The 17,289-nt window shown below is 44.6% G+C and overlaps 2 protein-coding genes across 2 annotated transcripts; one reads left to right on the forward strand and one right to left on the reverse strand.

Annotated features, from left to right (window-relative positions):
* Positions 1-1,320: 1,320 nt before the first annotated feature.
* On the forward strand, positions 1,321-10,477 carry actr8 (actin related protein 8). Its single transcript, XM_084186800.1, has 13 exons — positions 1,321-1,796; positions 2,178-2,348; positions 2,450-2,560; positions 3,674-3,778; positions 3,940-4,113; positions 4,251-4,344; positions 7,147-7,279; positions 7,474-7,627; positions 8,041-8,136; positions 8,284-8,424; positions 9,136-9,409; positions 9,655-9,818; positions 9,988-10,477. The coding sequence occupies exons 1-13, from the start codon at positions 1,665-1,667 to the stop codon at positions 10,129-10,131; spliced, it is 1,893 nt and encodes a 630-aa protein (XP_084042926.1). The 5' UTR covers positions 1,321-1,664; the 3' UTR covers positions 10,132-10,477.
* Positions 10,478-13,910: 3,433 nt separating this feature from the next.
* selenok (selenoprotein K) lies at positions 13,911-16,775 on the reverse strand (the record flags this gene model as incomplete). The annotated part of the gene is made up of 6 exons (XM_084186725.1): positions 13,911-13,970; positions 14,095-14,179; positions 15,666-15,687; positions 15,965-15,999; positions 16,137-16,227; positions 16,757-16,775. The coding sequence occupies 6 exons, from the start codon at positions 16,773-16,775 to the stop codon at positions 13,911-13,913; spliced, it is 312 nt and encodes a 103-aa protein (XP_084042851.1).
* Positions 16,776-17,289: the final 514 nt, after the last annotated feature.

Consider the following 17,289-nt stretch of genomic DNA (forward strand, 5'->3'; position numbering starts at 1 on the left):
CCATCCCAACCGTGAAGCATGGAGGTGGAAACATCATTCTTTGGGGATGCTTTTCTGCAAAGGGGACAGGACGACTGCACCGTATTGAGGGGAGGATGTATGGGGCCATGTATCGCGAGATCTTGGCCAACAACCTCCTTCCCTCAGTAAGAGCATTGAAGATGGGTCGTGGCTGGGTCTTCCAGCATGACAACGACCCGAAACACACAGCCAGGGCAACTAAGGAGTGGCTCCGTAAGAAGCATCTCAAGGTCCTGGAGTGGCCTAGCCAGTCTCCAGACCTGAACCCAATAAAAAATCTTTGGAAGGAGCTGAAAGTCCGTATTGCCCAGCGACAGCCCCGAAACCTGAAGGATCTGGAGAAGGTCTGTATGGAGGAGTGGGCCAAAATCATTGCTGCAGTGTGTGCAAACCTGGTCAAGACCTACAGGAAACGTATGATCTCTGTAATTGCAAACAAAGGTTTATGTACCAAATATTACATTTTGCTTTTCTGATTTATCAAATACTTATGTCATGCAATAAAATGCAAATTAATTACTTAAAAATCATACAATGTGATTTTCTGGATTTTTGTTTTAGATTCCGTCTCTCACAGTTGAAGTGTACCTATGATAAAAATTACAGACCTCTACATGCTTTGTAAGTAGGAAAACCTGCAAAATCGGCAGTGTATCAAATACTTGTTCTCCCCACTGTAACTTGTAGGGAAAAAAGCCCTCTCTGGACTACCAACCAACAACATCGATCCCAATGTTCAATGAAAAGAGCATTGCATTGTACTTGCAGAGTCTGAACTATTTACAGTATATTCTAGGTTAGATATTCTGGACTTTAATACTGAGAAGGATGAGCTACTGTGTGAATTCTTATCATTAGCAGAAGAGGAACATTTATTTGGTAATATAATAAGTATTGTTGCATTAAAGGGTCCATAAGAAGTTACTATATCCATTTTTTTATTTTATTTTTTATTTAAGCTATAGGTTATTTTAACAGGGAAGACACACTGAGAACAACAATTTGATTACTTTTTGCCGAGATTTACTGACACCGGTCATTTTCAGCTTGTGTAGCATGTTTGTTAACTTGCACTATGGCACACAGGCAAGAATGCCCTGAAATCGGTGTAGATAGTGAATTTACGAACGCACACTAAATATTTCGATTCACTCTGGGGATCGAACTTGATCATAATAAACTAATTTTACAGCCCAAAACGGCCATCAATTAAGTTTGTTTGGCCGTTCTGCCGATCTTAATTTACATAGGCTTTCTACAGCAGACCACAGAGCTTTAGGCACCGGTAGGTTGCTGCGCATTGTGCAGTAGCTGCCTAGCAGAGTAGCTAGTAACTTCAAGCTCCAGACCGGACACTGGGGGCCTGGAACTCATAGGCAAATACCCACACTTGTATTAATATACCATTTAGAATACATTGCTTCATTCTGTGGTGTGCTAAGTGTGGATATTGCCCTGTATATTTTCCTTTTACGGTTTATGGTCGGCCACCCAATAACCATGGGAATAGTCATGGTTGTCCAGCATTCAGCAGCTCTGTGTGTTTAGTTGCTGCTAGCAAGCTGATGTTATTTTAGTAGCTACTAATGTAGATACTGTGCTACAGATTTGGTCTTAGTTTTGTTGCCCACAACACTTCCACAATGACACAAGCGGAGAGAGAACAAGAAAACGGCAAAGAGAAGGAAAAGGAGAGAGAGAAGGAGAAGGAAAAGGAACAGCGTGGTGTCAAAAGACCAATCGCTCCACCGGTTATCCCAGAGCCTCTTCAAGAAGTAAGTTGCAAAGCTACGTTCAAAGGGCCAAGGATTGATATTTGAGATTGGAATACGATCCTATTAAATAATTATATGGGAATAATGTTGTTTAGTTTGCACATAGACTGCTATGGCAGCTACACGTTGGCTAACGTTAGCTAGCTAGCAGCTAGCCGACAACGATTTAGAAGGAGTTGAGTGGACACTACTAGTGTTGGCGGACTGGAATTCCAACGTCACATAAAATTATTATAATTTTTATCAAAAACTACTGATTTCAGCACCCAAAGAATAGCCCACAATTACACACTATGTCGTTAAGGTTACGCTGTCTTAAGTCCCCGTACTGTTTGCTTCCTTGTAAGGTCATTATGTCTAAACAAACAACTCCCTTCACAGCAAATTCAGAGCAACTTTATCGTTGTGTTACACCCTGGATCGAAAACGTTGAGAATTGGTAGAGCAACGGACACTCTTCCTGCGACTGTCCCACACGTCATAGCCCGCAGACATAAACAAACATGCCAGCCCCGATATGAGGATGCATGGCTGGTGAGAGAAGGCCTGAATGTGAGTCAAAAATGACCCGAACACACACATACACACACACTGTAACCCTTATAATCCTCAAATGTCTACTCTATCTCTCTGTACTTGTTCACTCAACAAAGAAACCAGAGAGTAATGAACAGAGGCAGAATGGTCTCAAAATGGTTGACCAGGCGATCTGGTCAAAGAAGATGTCCAATGGAGTACGAAGGACGCCAGTGTCTGCTGAACAGGTAGGTGTGTAGTTGTATGTGCAGGGCTCTACATATATTTACCTATGTAGCCTGTGTGTATGTCTGTTCTGCAGGTAAGGTGATCCCATGTCCCTGATTGTGCGGGACAGTGCCAGATTTTGGCCATTTGTCCCGCAACGAAACAATCATGTCCCGCATATTATCAACAAATTAAAACACCACAAATTTACAAAAAGAGGTAGATTTGTCCCGTATTTCAGCCAGACATTCCAACCTGTCTCTTACAGTCACATTGCGCTGTTTCTGCGTCACCAAATTTTGCTCAAGGCAAAAAAGTAGCATAAGTGTGCTTCAATTAGCTCGTTCGGTGCAGGGGTGTAGTGGTGCCAGAGTATCGCTCCGCCACTTCTCACAATGGTACTTGTTTAGCAAAGTTAGACCAAAGCTAAATCAATGCCTTGGAAGATCACATAATGATTCATTAGTATTCTACATGACATAACAAAATATGTTGGTGTAACATTACTGTTACATCAAAAAACCACCGTAGTCATTTCTTTTTAGGATGGTTAGCTGAATATTCACATAGTTTTTCTTATACGGCCAAAACTTAACAGTGCGTGCCACTAGGCAGAATTTGCTTGGATTGAAACAAAATACAGGAAGGCTAAATAGTTTAACACTATGTGCTCTAATTTACTCACGGAAAAGTAATGGAAGAAGCTCTAAATGCATATTCCCATGAAACTGATTGAGATCAAATGATTTGCATGCAGATGCAGTTTGGACGTTTCACAGGAAAAACCTGAAGAATTATCATCATTCACGATTGACAGTAGTGATGGCCTATTTTGAAAGTATGTATGCCTAACTTGGTGTTTGACGGGTATTTAAAATATAACATTTTCTTGAGACAATATGTGTGGGCAAACATTGCAATTGGAGGATGCATATTCTGTAATGATATTCAATAAGCTACATCTGTCAGTACAAATTTTTAGAATTTATGACAACCTTTTTGTATTCATGTAGGCTACACTGGCCCACGAATGTCCCGCGTTTGGGTATTTTAAAAGTGGTCACCCTATCTGCAACTCATGATTGACCACCCTAAACAGTGGTTTGATTGTCTGTTTGGGTGTTGTCTTGCAGGCCAGGTCTTATAACAGACTGATTCGACCAGCAGGTCTGGACACTAGCTCCAGGATGAAGTGGACCAACACAGCACACCATCCAGAGCACCTGGTGGGAGAGGAGGTGAGGGACTACAGCACACCTGGACACAATGCATGCATGTTAAAGAGCAGGTTACTTTCAGAAATTACGTTTTTAGTATATTAATCCTTTGTGGATTTGTCAATTGTTAATTTCTCCCTCCTCTCCTGCTCTGTTTTCTCTCCCCTCTGTCCTAATGGCAGGCATTGTATGTAAACCCCACTGACTGTTACAACGTGCACTGGCCCATCAGCAGGGGGCAGCTCAACGTGCACGGCGGTGCAGGGGGTTCTCTGACTGCTGTCCTGGCCGATCTGGAGGCCATCTGGAGCCACGTTATCCAGAAACAACTGGAAATACCCCTAAAAGACCTCAAGGTACAGGACAGACAATGGGCTCACTTCACAGTGCCTGATTTTTTTTTAGCGGAAATATTTTGTGGTAAGCTGTCAGTTTTATTTTGTACTCTGATCTTATCTCCTCTTGTTTCTTTGTTTCTTTGTTTGTTTGGCAGTATTACAGGTGTATCCTTTTAGTCCCTGACATCTATAACAGGCATCACGTCAAGGAACTAGTCAACATGCTGCTGCTCGACATGGGCTTTTCAGGTACAATACACACTAAATAGCTAACTAAATGGCTACATGGACTACCTGAGTTGACCTTTTGTATTACATTTTTTGAACTGTCTCTTTACACACTCACAGGGCCCTTCACATTCCAACACACACAAACACTCACTTCATCATTTGCTCACACACATAATATGCACATACAGTGGGGAGAACAAGTATTTGATACACTGCCGATTTTGCAGGTTTTCCTACTTACAAAGCATGTAGAGGTCTGTAATTTTTATCATAGGTACACTTCAACTGTAAGAGACGGAATCTAAAACAAAAATCCAGAAAATCACATTGTATGATTTTTAAGTAATGAATTTGCATTTTATTGCATGACATAAGTATTTGATACATCAGAAAAGCAGAACTTAATATTTGGTACAGAAACCTTTGTTTGCAATTACAGAGATCATACGTTTCCTGTAGGTCTTGACCAGGTTTGCACACACTGCAGCAGGGATTTTGGCCCACTCCTCCATACAGACCTTCTCCAGATCCTTCAGGTTTCGGGGCTGTCGCTGGGCAATACGGACTTTCAGCTCCCTCCAAAGATTTTCTATTGGGTTCAGGTCTGGAGACTGGCTAGGCCACTCCAGGACCTTGAGATGCTTCTTACGGAGCCACTCCTTAGTTGCCCTGGCTGTGTGTTTCGGGTCGTTGTCATGCTGGAAGACCCAGCCACGACCCATCTTCAATGCTCTTACTGAGGGAATGAGGTTGTTGGCCAAGATCTCGCGATACATGGCCCCATACATCCTCCCCTCAATACGGTGCAGTCGTCCTGTCCCCTTTGCAGAAAAGCATCCCCAAATAATGATGTTTCCACCTCCATGCTACACGGTTGGGATGGTGTTCTTGGGGTTGTACTCATCCTTCTTCAACCTCCAAACACGGCGAGTGGAGTTTAGACCAAAAAGCTCTATTTTTGTCTCATCAGACCACATGACCATCTCCCATTCCTCCTCTGGATCATCCAGATGGTCATTGGCAAACTTCAGACGGGCCTGGACATGCGCTGGCTTGAGCAGGGGGACCTTGCGTGCACTGCAGGATTTTAATCCATGACGGCGTAGTGTGTTACTAATGGTTTTCTTTGAGACTGTGGTCCCAGCTCTCTTCAGGTCATTGACCAGGTCCTGCCGTGTAGTTCTGGGCTGATCCCTCACCTTCCTCATGATCATTGATGCCCCACGAGGTGAGATCTTGCATGGAGCCCCAGACCGAGGGTGATTGACCGTCATCTTGAACTTCTTCCATTTTCTAATAATTGCGCCAACAGTTGTTGCCCTCTCACCAAGCTGCTTGCCTATTGTCCTGTAGGCCATCCCAGCCTTGTGCAGGTCTACAATTTTATCCCTGATGTCCTTACACAGCTCTCTGGTCTTGGCCATTGTGGAGAGGTTGGAGTCTGTTTGATTGAGTGTGTGGACAGGTGTCTTTTATACAGGTAACGAGTTCAAACAGGTGCAGTTAATACAGGTAATGAGTGGAGAACAGGAGGGCTTCTTAAAGAAAAACTAACAGGTCTGTGAGAGCCGGAATTGTTACTGGTTGGTAGGTGATCAAATACTTATGTCATGCAATAAAATGCAAATTAATTACTTAAAAATCATACAATGTGATTTTCTGGATTTTTGTTTTAGATTCCATCTCTCACAGTTGAAGTGTACCTATGATAAAAATTACAGACCTCTACATGCTTTGTAAGTAGAAAAACCTGCAAAATCGGCAGTGTATCAAATACTTGTTCTCCCCACTGTACATTTATACTGACTCTACACACGCACACACACTCAAATACAATCATCATATACGCTGCTGTTACTCTCTTTATCATATATCCTGATGCCTAGTCACCTTACCCCTATACATATCTAGCACATACTCGTATCCGTAAGTTGACATTTTTAATAGTCGGATTGGATGATACTCGTGATCTGAAAAAAGGTGCTTTAATATGCCTAAGTAGATGTTGGCAATATACCTCCCTTCATGTTCTCACTGCAAAAAAAAGCTGCAGATTAGGAGCAGCGGGAGGAGATGTCTGTGTGTCCTCAACTTGCAGCAGGCAGCCACGTTTGCTGTCACTCAGTCAGAATGCTCATCAGCGTTTCTTCTTCTTTCCGTACTCTTGCCCGCTTGTTAGATATTATGCACATTGATAGCTTTATAGCAAACGTCCTCACCATGTGATTTATCATAGTAGCAGCCAGGCAGCAGCAGTCTAAATGATCAGACCGAAAACTGATCGGGTGAAATCATAGAGGGTGAAATTATGAAGCGAGTGGACGGAGGAATACGGCTTCACTCTATCCAATCAGAGCAGCAGGATCAACGTACAGCCCGCCCTTCTCTTTAAAGACAGCCAGTGGAGTTATTTAGACCATGTAGAACCTCGAACATGACTGACTGACATGAGAAAGCTGCGTGCTGGCACCGGAAAATAACTTTTTTCCCCATCACGGATAATTACACAAATACTTGGACCTTAATTTTATCCAGAAAATTGCCCATATCCGTTACGATACTCATTTCCTCTGACTATTTGGCACACCCCTAGTAAATATGGTACTGGAACTGACCCTGTATATAGTATGCTTGCTTACTTTTTCGTGTTCTTTTTATTTATATTTCTTGTTTTAGTTCTACCTTGTTATTTTTTGTATTACATTGTTATTGATTACTGCATTGTTGGGCTTAGAGCTAGCAAGAAATGCATTTAGCTGTATTTGTGCATGTGACATTGAAACTTGAAACACAAACTGATTCTCTCTCCTTGGTCTGCAGCGATCGTAGTCCACCAGGAGTCTGTGTGTGCTACCTTCGGCAGTGGCTTGAGCAGTGCCTGTGTGGTGGATGTGGGCGACCAGAAGACCAGTCTATGCTGTGTGGAGGACGGAGTGTCTCACCGCAACTCCAGGTGTGTAGAAGTGTGCAACCCCTCCCTGGTTGTCTGTGAAGGTTTTGAACTGAAGTGTACACACTAGGTTTGAACTTCCCACTGAGGAATTGAACGGTGCACAGTAGGGGCTTATCCGGAAATAAAAATGTATCGGTAACTTTATTAGTGTGGTAATAAAGATGCTCTGTGTACGTGTGTCTGTCCTCCTGCAGGCTGTGTCTGGCATACGGGGGCGCTGATGTCACCCGCTGTTTCTTCTGGCTCCTGCAGAGGGCGGGCTTCCCCTACAGGGAGTGTCAGCTCTCCAACAGGGTGGACTGCATCCTGCTGCAGCAGCTCAAAGAGACCTTCTGCCATCTGGACCAGGTACTGAAACAGCACCTGACATCTGGGTCATATTTATAAGGCATCAAACGGAAGAAAACAGCCTGAAATAGGGAGGAGCTTCCGTAACTTTTCCAATAAGAAACCGTTATTTTAGTTTCTGCTATGGTGTGCCCTAATAACTAAGACCCTGGTGCACTCTTCAACGTAAGCAGTCTCCAACCCTGGTCTTGAAGTGCTAACTGTATGGTCCAGGCTTTTATTTCAGCCCATCATTAACATGCCAGTTTCAAATAGCCAACTAATTAATCATTATCTTCCATCTGGGCTGTAAGGCTGTAGCTGAATAAGGTGTGTTACTGAGGAAGGGGAACGTAGGAATGAAAGGAGATGGATACCCCTTTTCTACATGCTCAGCTCATTTGGATGGATTTTTCATTCACCTTTTTCTCCAGGACATCTCTGGGCTACAAGACCACGAGTTCCGCACCCGTTTCCCAGAGTCCCCTGCACTTCTTTACCAGATTCGACTTGGTGATGAGAAACTGCAGGTATGCATACACACCTAGTCAGGGAAGGGCTGTCAGTGGGAAAGCGGATGATGATGGTGGTTATGAAGCCCAATTTTGATATTGAAGATGACTATAATAAAGATGACATTATAAATGCTGTCACAATGTGTTGTTTGTGTACGCCAGGCTCCTATGGCCCTGTTCTACCCCACCACGTTTGGGATAGTGGGCCAGAAGATGACGACCTTGCAGCACAGATCTCAGGGTGACCCAGAGGACCCACACGATGAACACTACCTACTGGGAACCCAGAGCAAGCAGGACCAGGTAAGATAAGAACACCTAACTCCATCATACTAGAACTATCTGATTGGTACTACTATCTGATTGGCTGATACTCCCCCTCTCTGTTTCCACCTCTCCCTTTATTTTCCTCCTCGCTCCCTCCATCTCATCCTCCTCTCTCCCTCCCTCCATCTCATCCTCCTCTCTCTCCCTCCCTCCATCTCATCCTCCTCTCTCTCCCTCCCTCCATCTCATCCTCCTCTCTCTCCCTCCCTCCATCTCATCCTCCTCTCTCTCCCTCCCTCCATCTCATCCTCCTCTCTCTCCCTCCCTCCATCTCATCCTCCTCTCTCTCCCTCCCTCCATCTCATCCTCCTCTCTCTCCCTCCCTCCATCTCATCCTCCTCTCTCTCCCTCCCTCCATCTCATCCTCCTCTCTCTCCCTCCCTCCATCTCATCCTCCTCTCTCTGCCTCCCTCCCTCCCATCCTCCTCTCTCTCCCTCCCTCCCATCCTCCTCTCTCCCTCCCTCCCTCCCATCCTCCTCTCTCTCCCTCCCTCCCTCTCATCCTCCTCTCTCTGCCTCCCTCCATCTCATCCTCCTCTTTCTCCCTCCCTCCATCTCATCCTCCTCTCTCTCCCTCCCTCCCTCCCATCCTCCTCTCTCTCCCTCCCTCCCTCCCATCCTCCTCTCTCCCTCCCTCCCTCCCTCCCTCCCTCCATCTCATCCTCCTCTCTCCCTTATTGTGCTCAGTCCTCTAAAGCCTCAGCAGAGCGTAAGTCCCTTCCCAAGCCGCCTGGGTTCGAGGGGGAGTTTAGCAGCCAGGGTGGGGACCCCTCAGAACGTGGAGGTGGTGCCCATGGCCAGGATGTGGAGCTGGGACACTCTCAGAACGACTGCCTGATGGGAGGAGCAGAGATGGAGGAGCCTCCCTCAGCACTCCTCTCCAGGAAGACTGCCATGACCCAGTTTGAGGGCAAAGCGCTGGGCTTGGATAAAGCCATCCTGCACAGCATCGACTGCTGTGGTAAGCAAAACACCCTGCTTCAAAACTCTGTACTATAATACAGGATCTTGTTTTATTCTGCCATAAACATGAGGTAACATACACTAAATAATAAACATAAGATATAGACAACATTATTGGTCATGATATTCATTATTTTGTTATGAAGTGAGGGTAAATGGTGAATTCTTAAGCAGTGGATTCCAAATGTTGGACGTTTTGATAGGGGAATGTGTTAGGTTTTGTGTGTATTTGTTTGTGCCCAGCATCTGACGAGACCAAGAGGAAGATGTACAGCTCCATCCTGGTGGTGGGGGGAGGCCTGCTGTTCCACAGGGCCCAGGAGTTCCTGCAGCACCGCATCCTCAACAAGATGCCCCCCTCCTTCCGCAGGGTGGTGGAGAGCGTGGAGGTCATCACACGACCCAAGGTACACTGGCTTCTACGTATACTGGTTTTAGCACAGTGGACTAACATGGTCTTGAGGCATGCAGAAGAGCCAGGTTTTATATCTAGTCTAACACAGTGGGTATAAAATGCATCTTGCAGGAGTTTGTGTGTCGCTCTAAGCAGAGGTGTTTAATGGCTGTGTTTTCCAGGACATGGACCCTCGCCTGATCTCGTGGAAGGGGGGAGCGGTGCTTGCCTGCCTGGACACCACCCAGGAGATGTGGATCCACCAGAGGGAGTGGCAGCGCTTTGGGGTGCGCATGCTGAGGGAGAGGGCTGCGTTTGTCTGGTGAACCACCCCAGAGACTACACCCCACTGGAACCAAGGGAGCACAGAGGGAGAAGCCCATTATCTTAGACAGTAGAACACTGGCACATGTAACACTCACAGAGAAAGACATTGCCAGACACACAAGATAAGGCAAATACTTAACCTGGGAAATGACCCTCGTAGGCTTCAAACATCTCTCCCTTGGTACCTTATATTGTGTAGTGTAAAGTGTACAGCATGTCTTTTTGACAGTTTAACTGGTGCCTATGTGGTAGAGAAGGATTAAATCTGTTGTTTTGTTCCCAGTTTCTTCTGGCATTGTGGATTTTTATTTTTATTAAAGCCCTACATATTTCTTGAAAAAATTACTTATTGTTTTGACATTTCTTATAAACCATATATACAGTGGGGAAAAAAAGTATTTAGTCAGCCACCAATTGTGCAAGTTCTCCCACTTAAAAAGATGAGAGAGGCCTGTAATTTTCATCATAGGTACACGTCAACTATGACAGACAAAATGAGAATTTTTTGTAGGATTTTTAATGAATTTATTTGCAAATTATGGTGGAAAATAAGTATTTGGTCAATAACAAAAGTTTCTCAATACTTTGTTATATACCCTTTGTTGGCAATGACACAGGTCAAACGTTTTCTGTATGTCTTCACAAGGTTTTCACACACTGTTGCTGGTATTTTGGCCCATTCCTCCATGCAGATCTCCTCTAGAGCAGTGATGTTTTGGGTCTGTCGCTGGGCAACACGGACTTTCAACTCCCTCCAAAGATTTTCTATGGGGTTGAGATCTGGAGACTGGCTAGGCCACTCCAGGACCTTGAAATGCTTCTTACGAAGCCACTCCTTCGTTGCCCGGGTGGTGTGTTTGGGATCATTGTCATGCTGAAAGACCCAACCACGTTTCATCTTCAATGCCCTTGCTGATGGAAGGAGGTTTTCACTCAAAATCTCACGATACATGGCCCCATTCATTATTTCCTTTACATGGATCAGTCGTCCTGGTCCCTTTGCAGAAAAACAGCCCCAAAGCATGATGTTTCCACCCCCATGCTTCACAGTAGGTATGGTGTTCTTTGGATGCAACTCAGCATTCTTTGTCCTCCAAACATGACGAGTTGAGTTTTTACCAAAAAGTTCTGTTTTGGTTTCATCTGACCATATGACATTCTCCCAATCCTCTTCTGGATCATCCAAATGCACTCTAGCAAACTTCAGACGGGCCTGGACATGTACTGGCTTAAGCAGGGGGACACGTCTGGCACTGCAGGATTTGAGTCCCTGGCGGCGTAGTGTGTTACTGATGGTAGGCTTCGTTACTTTGGTCCCAGCTCTCTGCAGGTCATTCACTAGGTCCCCCCGTGTGGTTCTGGGATTTTTGCTCACCGTTCTTGTGATCATTTTGACCCCACGGGGTGAGATCTTGCGTGGAGCCCCAGATCGAGGGAGATTATCAGTGGTCTTGTATGTCTTCCATTTCCTAATAATTGCTCCCACAGTTGATTTCTTCAAACCAAGCTGCTTACCTATTGCAGATTCAGTCTTCCCAGCCTGGTGCAGGTCTACAATTTTGTTTCTAGTGTCCTTTGACAGCTCTTTGGTCTTGGCCATAGTGGAGTTTGGAGTGTGACTGTTTGAGGTTGTGGACAGGTGTCTTTTATACTGATAACAAGTTCAAACAGGTGCCATTAATACAGGTAACGAGTGGAGGACAGAGGAGCCTCTTAAAGAAGAAGTTACAGGTCTGTGAGAGCCAGAAATCTTGCTTGTTTGTAGGTGACCAAATACTTATTTTCCACCATAATTTGCAAATAAATTCATTAAAAATCCTACAATGTGATTTTCTGGATTTATTTTTCTCAATTGGTCTGTCATAGTTGACGTGTACCTATGATGAAAATTACAGGCCTCTCTCATCTTTTTAAGTGGGAGAACTTGCACAATTGGTGGCTGACTAAATACTTTTTTTCCCCACTGTAGGTGGGAAGAAATTTGATACGAGGCATATTTAACGGGGTAAAATGTTATGAACTGGTACCTTTCCTACAGCACAATTCGCAAAGACGTCAAGTTTGTGGTTGTGTGTGCTAAGCAGAGGATCTGAGATCGAGTACCAGTAAGGACTCTAATACTTAAACGATCATTGACGCCTGTCACAGTAAAATGATATGACTAACTCCTGTCGTGTCATTCATCATACCCCTAGTAAATCAATTTTAATTTCAACATACACTACATGACCAAAATTATGTGGACACCTGCTCGTCGAACATCTCATTCCAAAATCATGGGCATTAATATGGAGTTGGTCCCCTCTCTTCTAGGAAGAATTTCCACTAGATGTTGGAACATTGCAGCGGGGACTTGCTTCCATTCAGCCACAAGAGCATTAGTGAGGTTGGGCACTGATGTTGGGTGATTAGGCCTGGCTCGCAGTCTGCGTTCCAATTCATCCCACCGATCTCGACAAACCATTTCTGTATGGACCTCGCTTTGTGCACTAGGGCATTGTCATGCTGAAACAGGAAAGGGCCTTCCCTAAACTGTTGCCACAAAATTGGAAGCACAGAATCGTCTAGAATGTAATTGTATGCTGTAGCGTTAAGATTTCCCTTCACTGGAACTAAAGGGGCCTAGTCCGAACCATGAACCTCTGTAGCTCAATTGGTAGAGCATGGCGCTTGTAACGCCAGGGTAGTGGGTTCGATCCCCGGGACCACCCATATGTAAAAATGTATGCACACATGGCTGTAAGTCGCTTTGGATAAAAGCGTCTGCTAAATGGCATATTATTATGAAAATCAGCCCCAGACCATTATTCCTCCTCCACCCAACTTTACAGTTAGCACTATGCATTGGGGCAGGTAGCGTTCTCCTGGCTTCCGTAAACCCAGATTCGTCCGTCGGACTGCCAGGTGGTGAAGCGTGATTCATCAGTCCAGAGAACGCGTTTCCACTGCTCCAGAGTCCAATGGCGGCGAGCTTTACACCACTCCAGCCGACACTTGGTATTGCGCATGGTGATCTGAGCCTTGTGTGTGGCTGCTCGGCCATGGAAACCCATTTCATGAAGCTCCCGAAGAACAGTTATTGTGCTGATGTTTCTTCCCGAGGCAGTTTGGAACTTGGTAGGGAGTGTTGCAACCGAGGACAGACGATTTTTACGCGCTTCAGCAGTCCCGTTCTGTGAGCTTGTGTGGCCTACCACTTTGCGGCTGAGCAGTTGTTGCTCCTAGACGTTTCCACTTCACAATAACAGCACTTACAGTTGACTGGGGCAGCTCTAGCAGGGCAGAAATGTGATGGACTGACTTGTTGGAAAGGTGGCATCATATGACGGTGCCACATTAAGTCACTGAGCTCTTTATAATGGACATTCTACTGCCAATGTTTGTCTGTGGAGATTGCATGGCTGTGCTCAATTTGATACACCTGTCAGCAACGGGTGTGGCTGAAATAGCCGAATCCAGTAATTTGAAGGTGTCCACATAATTTTGTATATACAGTGTATCATTGCACTGAACACTCTTTAAAAAGGGCATGTATACAGCACAGGAGTTTATTGAACAATGGGATACAAAAAATTACAGATTTTGAGAGGAGGCAGGAGAGTGATGTGAAATTATAACAATGGGAAAGGAAGAGGGGTCAGAAACGGGAAGCTGCTGTATCGGCCGCCCTGGCCCCTACGTGTAGGAATTCCCAGAGCAGCGTCAGGAGTCTGGTGAGCAGAGGCAGCCGAAAAGGAGGGGGCTGGCACACATGGATATCATTGCAGCCTAAATTAGGCTAAACATCTGCAGCCAGTTTGCCACACCCCATGCCTACACAAAAGGTGTAGTCGTTTACCTATGGAGAGGAACAGAAGACGAGACAATGTAGTTATGTTCTACACCACCACAGATTAACATGAGTCACAGTAGAATTATAAGATCTAACTGTGGCATGGAATCGGAAGTCTGATGCACCTCACCTTCCTCATCCTCCCCCCATGGGAGGGGCCCCCACCGTGGTTTATCCTCCCCATCTGCCTCCGGCTACCAGGGGGTCCAGGGGGGCTGATGGGAGACAGACAGCCATGGGAGTGTTAGAACATTGGAACAGTTGTCCACTGTCATGAAGTCAGTCAAACCTTGCTCTGCATCAACATGACAAGTCTGGCCACCCTTCTTTATAAAGTCATTAATCTTAACCACTACAAAGCCCTGAGGGGTATAATAATATAACATAATATGCCATTTAGCAGATGCTTTTATCCAAAGCGACTTACAGTCATGTGTGCATACATTTTTACGTATGGGTGGTCCCAGGGATCGAACACACTACCCTGGCGTTACAAGCGCCATGCTCTACCAATTGAGCTACAGAGGACTAGGGTATCCTATGAAGCAAGCTAGATATACTCAGGGTTTTCTAAAGCTAACCAGCTTCGGTTAGCTTCACATTCCAGCTCAGGCTGTACTACAACCATGGATATTGCTCGTCCGCCTGCCACTAACTCTAGCAGGCTTGTAACTGCGTGTGCATGTCGCACGTGGCTAGTGGAACGCTTCATTGAGACAATGCTGAAACATCAACAAATTCAGCAGGTTATGGTGTGAAATAGGCTTTTAGAAGTGCCGTCTTTTTTCATTACTTATCGTTAATGCTGTCTTTGAGCTTGTCAATGCACAAGCACCTTTTTAAATGCACAAGCACCGTTTTACCCACTCCTTTTTGTCATTAAAGTGTTATTGTGTGAAGTTTAAAATGCATTCTGTCATTACTAAATGTGTAATGTGATATTTTAACGTTTAACAAACAATTGATTAAAATATTTAATTAATCATCTTCCTCAAATGAAGGGGATGACACAATCTTTGCAAGAGGGAGGGAATCTGATTGATCCTCAACTTGCGGCTCAGTCATTTCATTCAGGGAAGGGGAGTTGCCCGTGAGTTAGCCTGCCCCAGAGCAGGTTAGTTCTGAAGGATTTGTTGCCATAGAAATGTACCTGGCTAAAAGGTGAGCCACTATCGTATGACCGATTATCCTGAGTTGAACTCCGTTTACCAAAGTTACCTTGCTAACTCTTCAACCCTGCTTCGTAGGATACCACTCTGGGCTTGCACTAGGAGTGTTTTGAGACTGCCACGTCATCCTGACATGAGGGGAAGTAAGCTAACTCTCTGTTTCGACCCAAGGGACTAGGTAGGGACTAGCCCTTTATCATGACTCAGTTCCATTAAATTACACATAAGTCATTGGATGAAGGCATTTTCTGTATGGGGGAGTTTTGTTAACAGCCCCGACGCTCGGTCTGAACATTAACTCCCATCACTTGCGGTACGGTTTTGGAAGCATAAGGACAGTGATACATTATTTTCAAGGAACTCTAGGTTAAATTGATACACACCTTTTATAGGGTTAGTGATCCCACACAGCCATATCTCCATGTTACCCCACGTGTTTATGGAAGACTGAGGGACCACCTGTGCTAATTAGCCATCCAGCATGCGCCGAACACCTGTGTGTAACGGAAGGCCGCCAGAAACATGTTGTTACTGAAAAATACTGTCGGCTGCAACTGTGATAAAGACGGTTAAAACAGTGAGTGTATATTTTGCATTTGAAGTCATTTTGATGTGATATGAAAGTGTTTCTAGAACCATATCGCAATTTAGAATTGATTCACGTTTAGATGGAGTATTTGGCTGTTTTGGCTGCCAGAGTCAGTCTACCTCTGAAGATACCTCCTTGGACCTTAAGGAGTAATGGTAGGCTCCTTAACAGTACATCTTGGGCTAGGTAGGGACTTATCCTCTGCCATCACTGGGGCCTGCAGAGGATGAGCCAGAGTTAACCCTCTGTCAGATCTGGCTGGACCAGGGTTTGGAAACTGAAAAAATCAAGGAAGAGTATTAGATTTCTATACAAGGCTTAAAATGGACTTTCTAATTATATACCTCACAGCAACAAGCAATGCTAGTACCATGCCAAAGCAGAATGCACCGAGGCCTCTGACTGCTGACTTACAACAAGCCAATGAACGCCACAGTACCCCAGAAGAGATGAGTGAAGAATGACAATCGCCATGGAGACTGGGTCCTGTTGTCCAGAACCTGACCTGAAAGAGTGGGAACACTTGTTAGTGATGATTTCACCCACACTACAGCGCCTGGAACTAACATCTTGGTCCATCAGCCAGTGTGACTAACTGGTGCATGAACCCTCCCACTTTTTCTAAACAGCATTTGACAGGTGCTAATTTCAAGCCTTGCATTGAGGAACACAGAGGCTGTTTCACTTGCATTACATTAGTTACCTCCCAAATATCGACTGGAGAGACAAACACACACAATAAACATAGCTAGCTACATAGTCAGGCTCAATTGAATTATCCACTCTACAGCACATAGAGAACCAACACAGACTAAAATAACTTCCAACCACCCTAATATTTAATAACAGTCATTGCTGTCTATCGTAACTAGCTAGCATCATTTCGCATTTCTGGCGAAAGGTGAAGACATAGTGAGACCGCAGCGATGAATTGCTACGATTTGTATGGCAATTAGCGACTGTAATTAAACAATAAACGAATACAAACACATACAGTTGTAAAAGATTAACAGTTAGATAAATACACCACTTACCATTCGACACGTACACCATTTTTGCAGCTTCCACTGCTTTGTTTACTGATGCAGTGCCGCATCCGGTGCACTTCTTCTTCTTTGAGGTTTATTGCCGCCACCAGCTGTAAAAGGTAGTAATTCTCATAACGTTTTTGGATTAACAAAATCATACTAACTACCAAAAACAAAAAACACTAACCAAAATTAACTCTACTACCAAGAATAATAAAATTTAAAAAACGGTATTCCTTCAGTCGGATTTAAATGTCTATTCAGATCCCTACACATGCTCAGGAACCTGGGAGGGGAGAACCTCTTAATTCAGTACTCCCTGTAATATTTCGGCTGTAAAGTCCTGGAGATCCAGAAATATATTTGCCGCCTTCACAATTATATCTAGCTTCTTTGATTGTTTTATTAGTTTGAGTAGTGCAATTGATCACTTGCACTATAAACACAACGCATTCCACCTTCATCACTGTTAGTGTGTCTTCTCCAGCATGACATACACAGTATCCAAATGTCTAATAAACAAATCAGATGGATCAACA

The sequence above is a fragment of the Coregonus lavaretus genome, assembly GCF_964263955.1.
Source record: "Coregonus lavaretus genome assembly, chromosome: 22".
NCBI classification, from domain to species: Eukaryota; Metazoa; Chordata; class Actinopteri; order Salmoniformes; family Salmonidae; genus Coregonus; species Coregonus lavaretus.

Coding starts and splice junctions, on each gene's coding strand:
- actr8 (XM_084186800.1), top strand. CDS start 1,665: ATGACACAAGCGGAGAGAGAACAAGAAAACGGCAAAGAGAAGGAAAAG. Junction 9,410..9,654: donor GCACAGCATCGACTGCTGTG/GTAAGCAAAACA, acceptor GTTTGTGCCCAG/CATCTGACGAGACCAAGAGG. Junction 9,819..9,987: donor AGGTCATCACACGACCCAAG/GTACACTGGCTT, acceptor TGTGTTTTCCAG/GACATGGACCCTCGCCTGAT.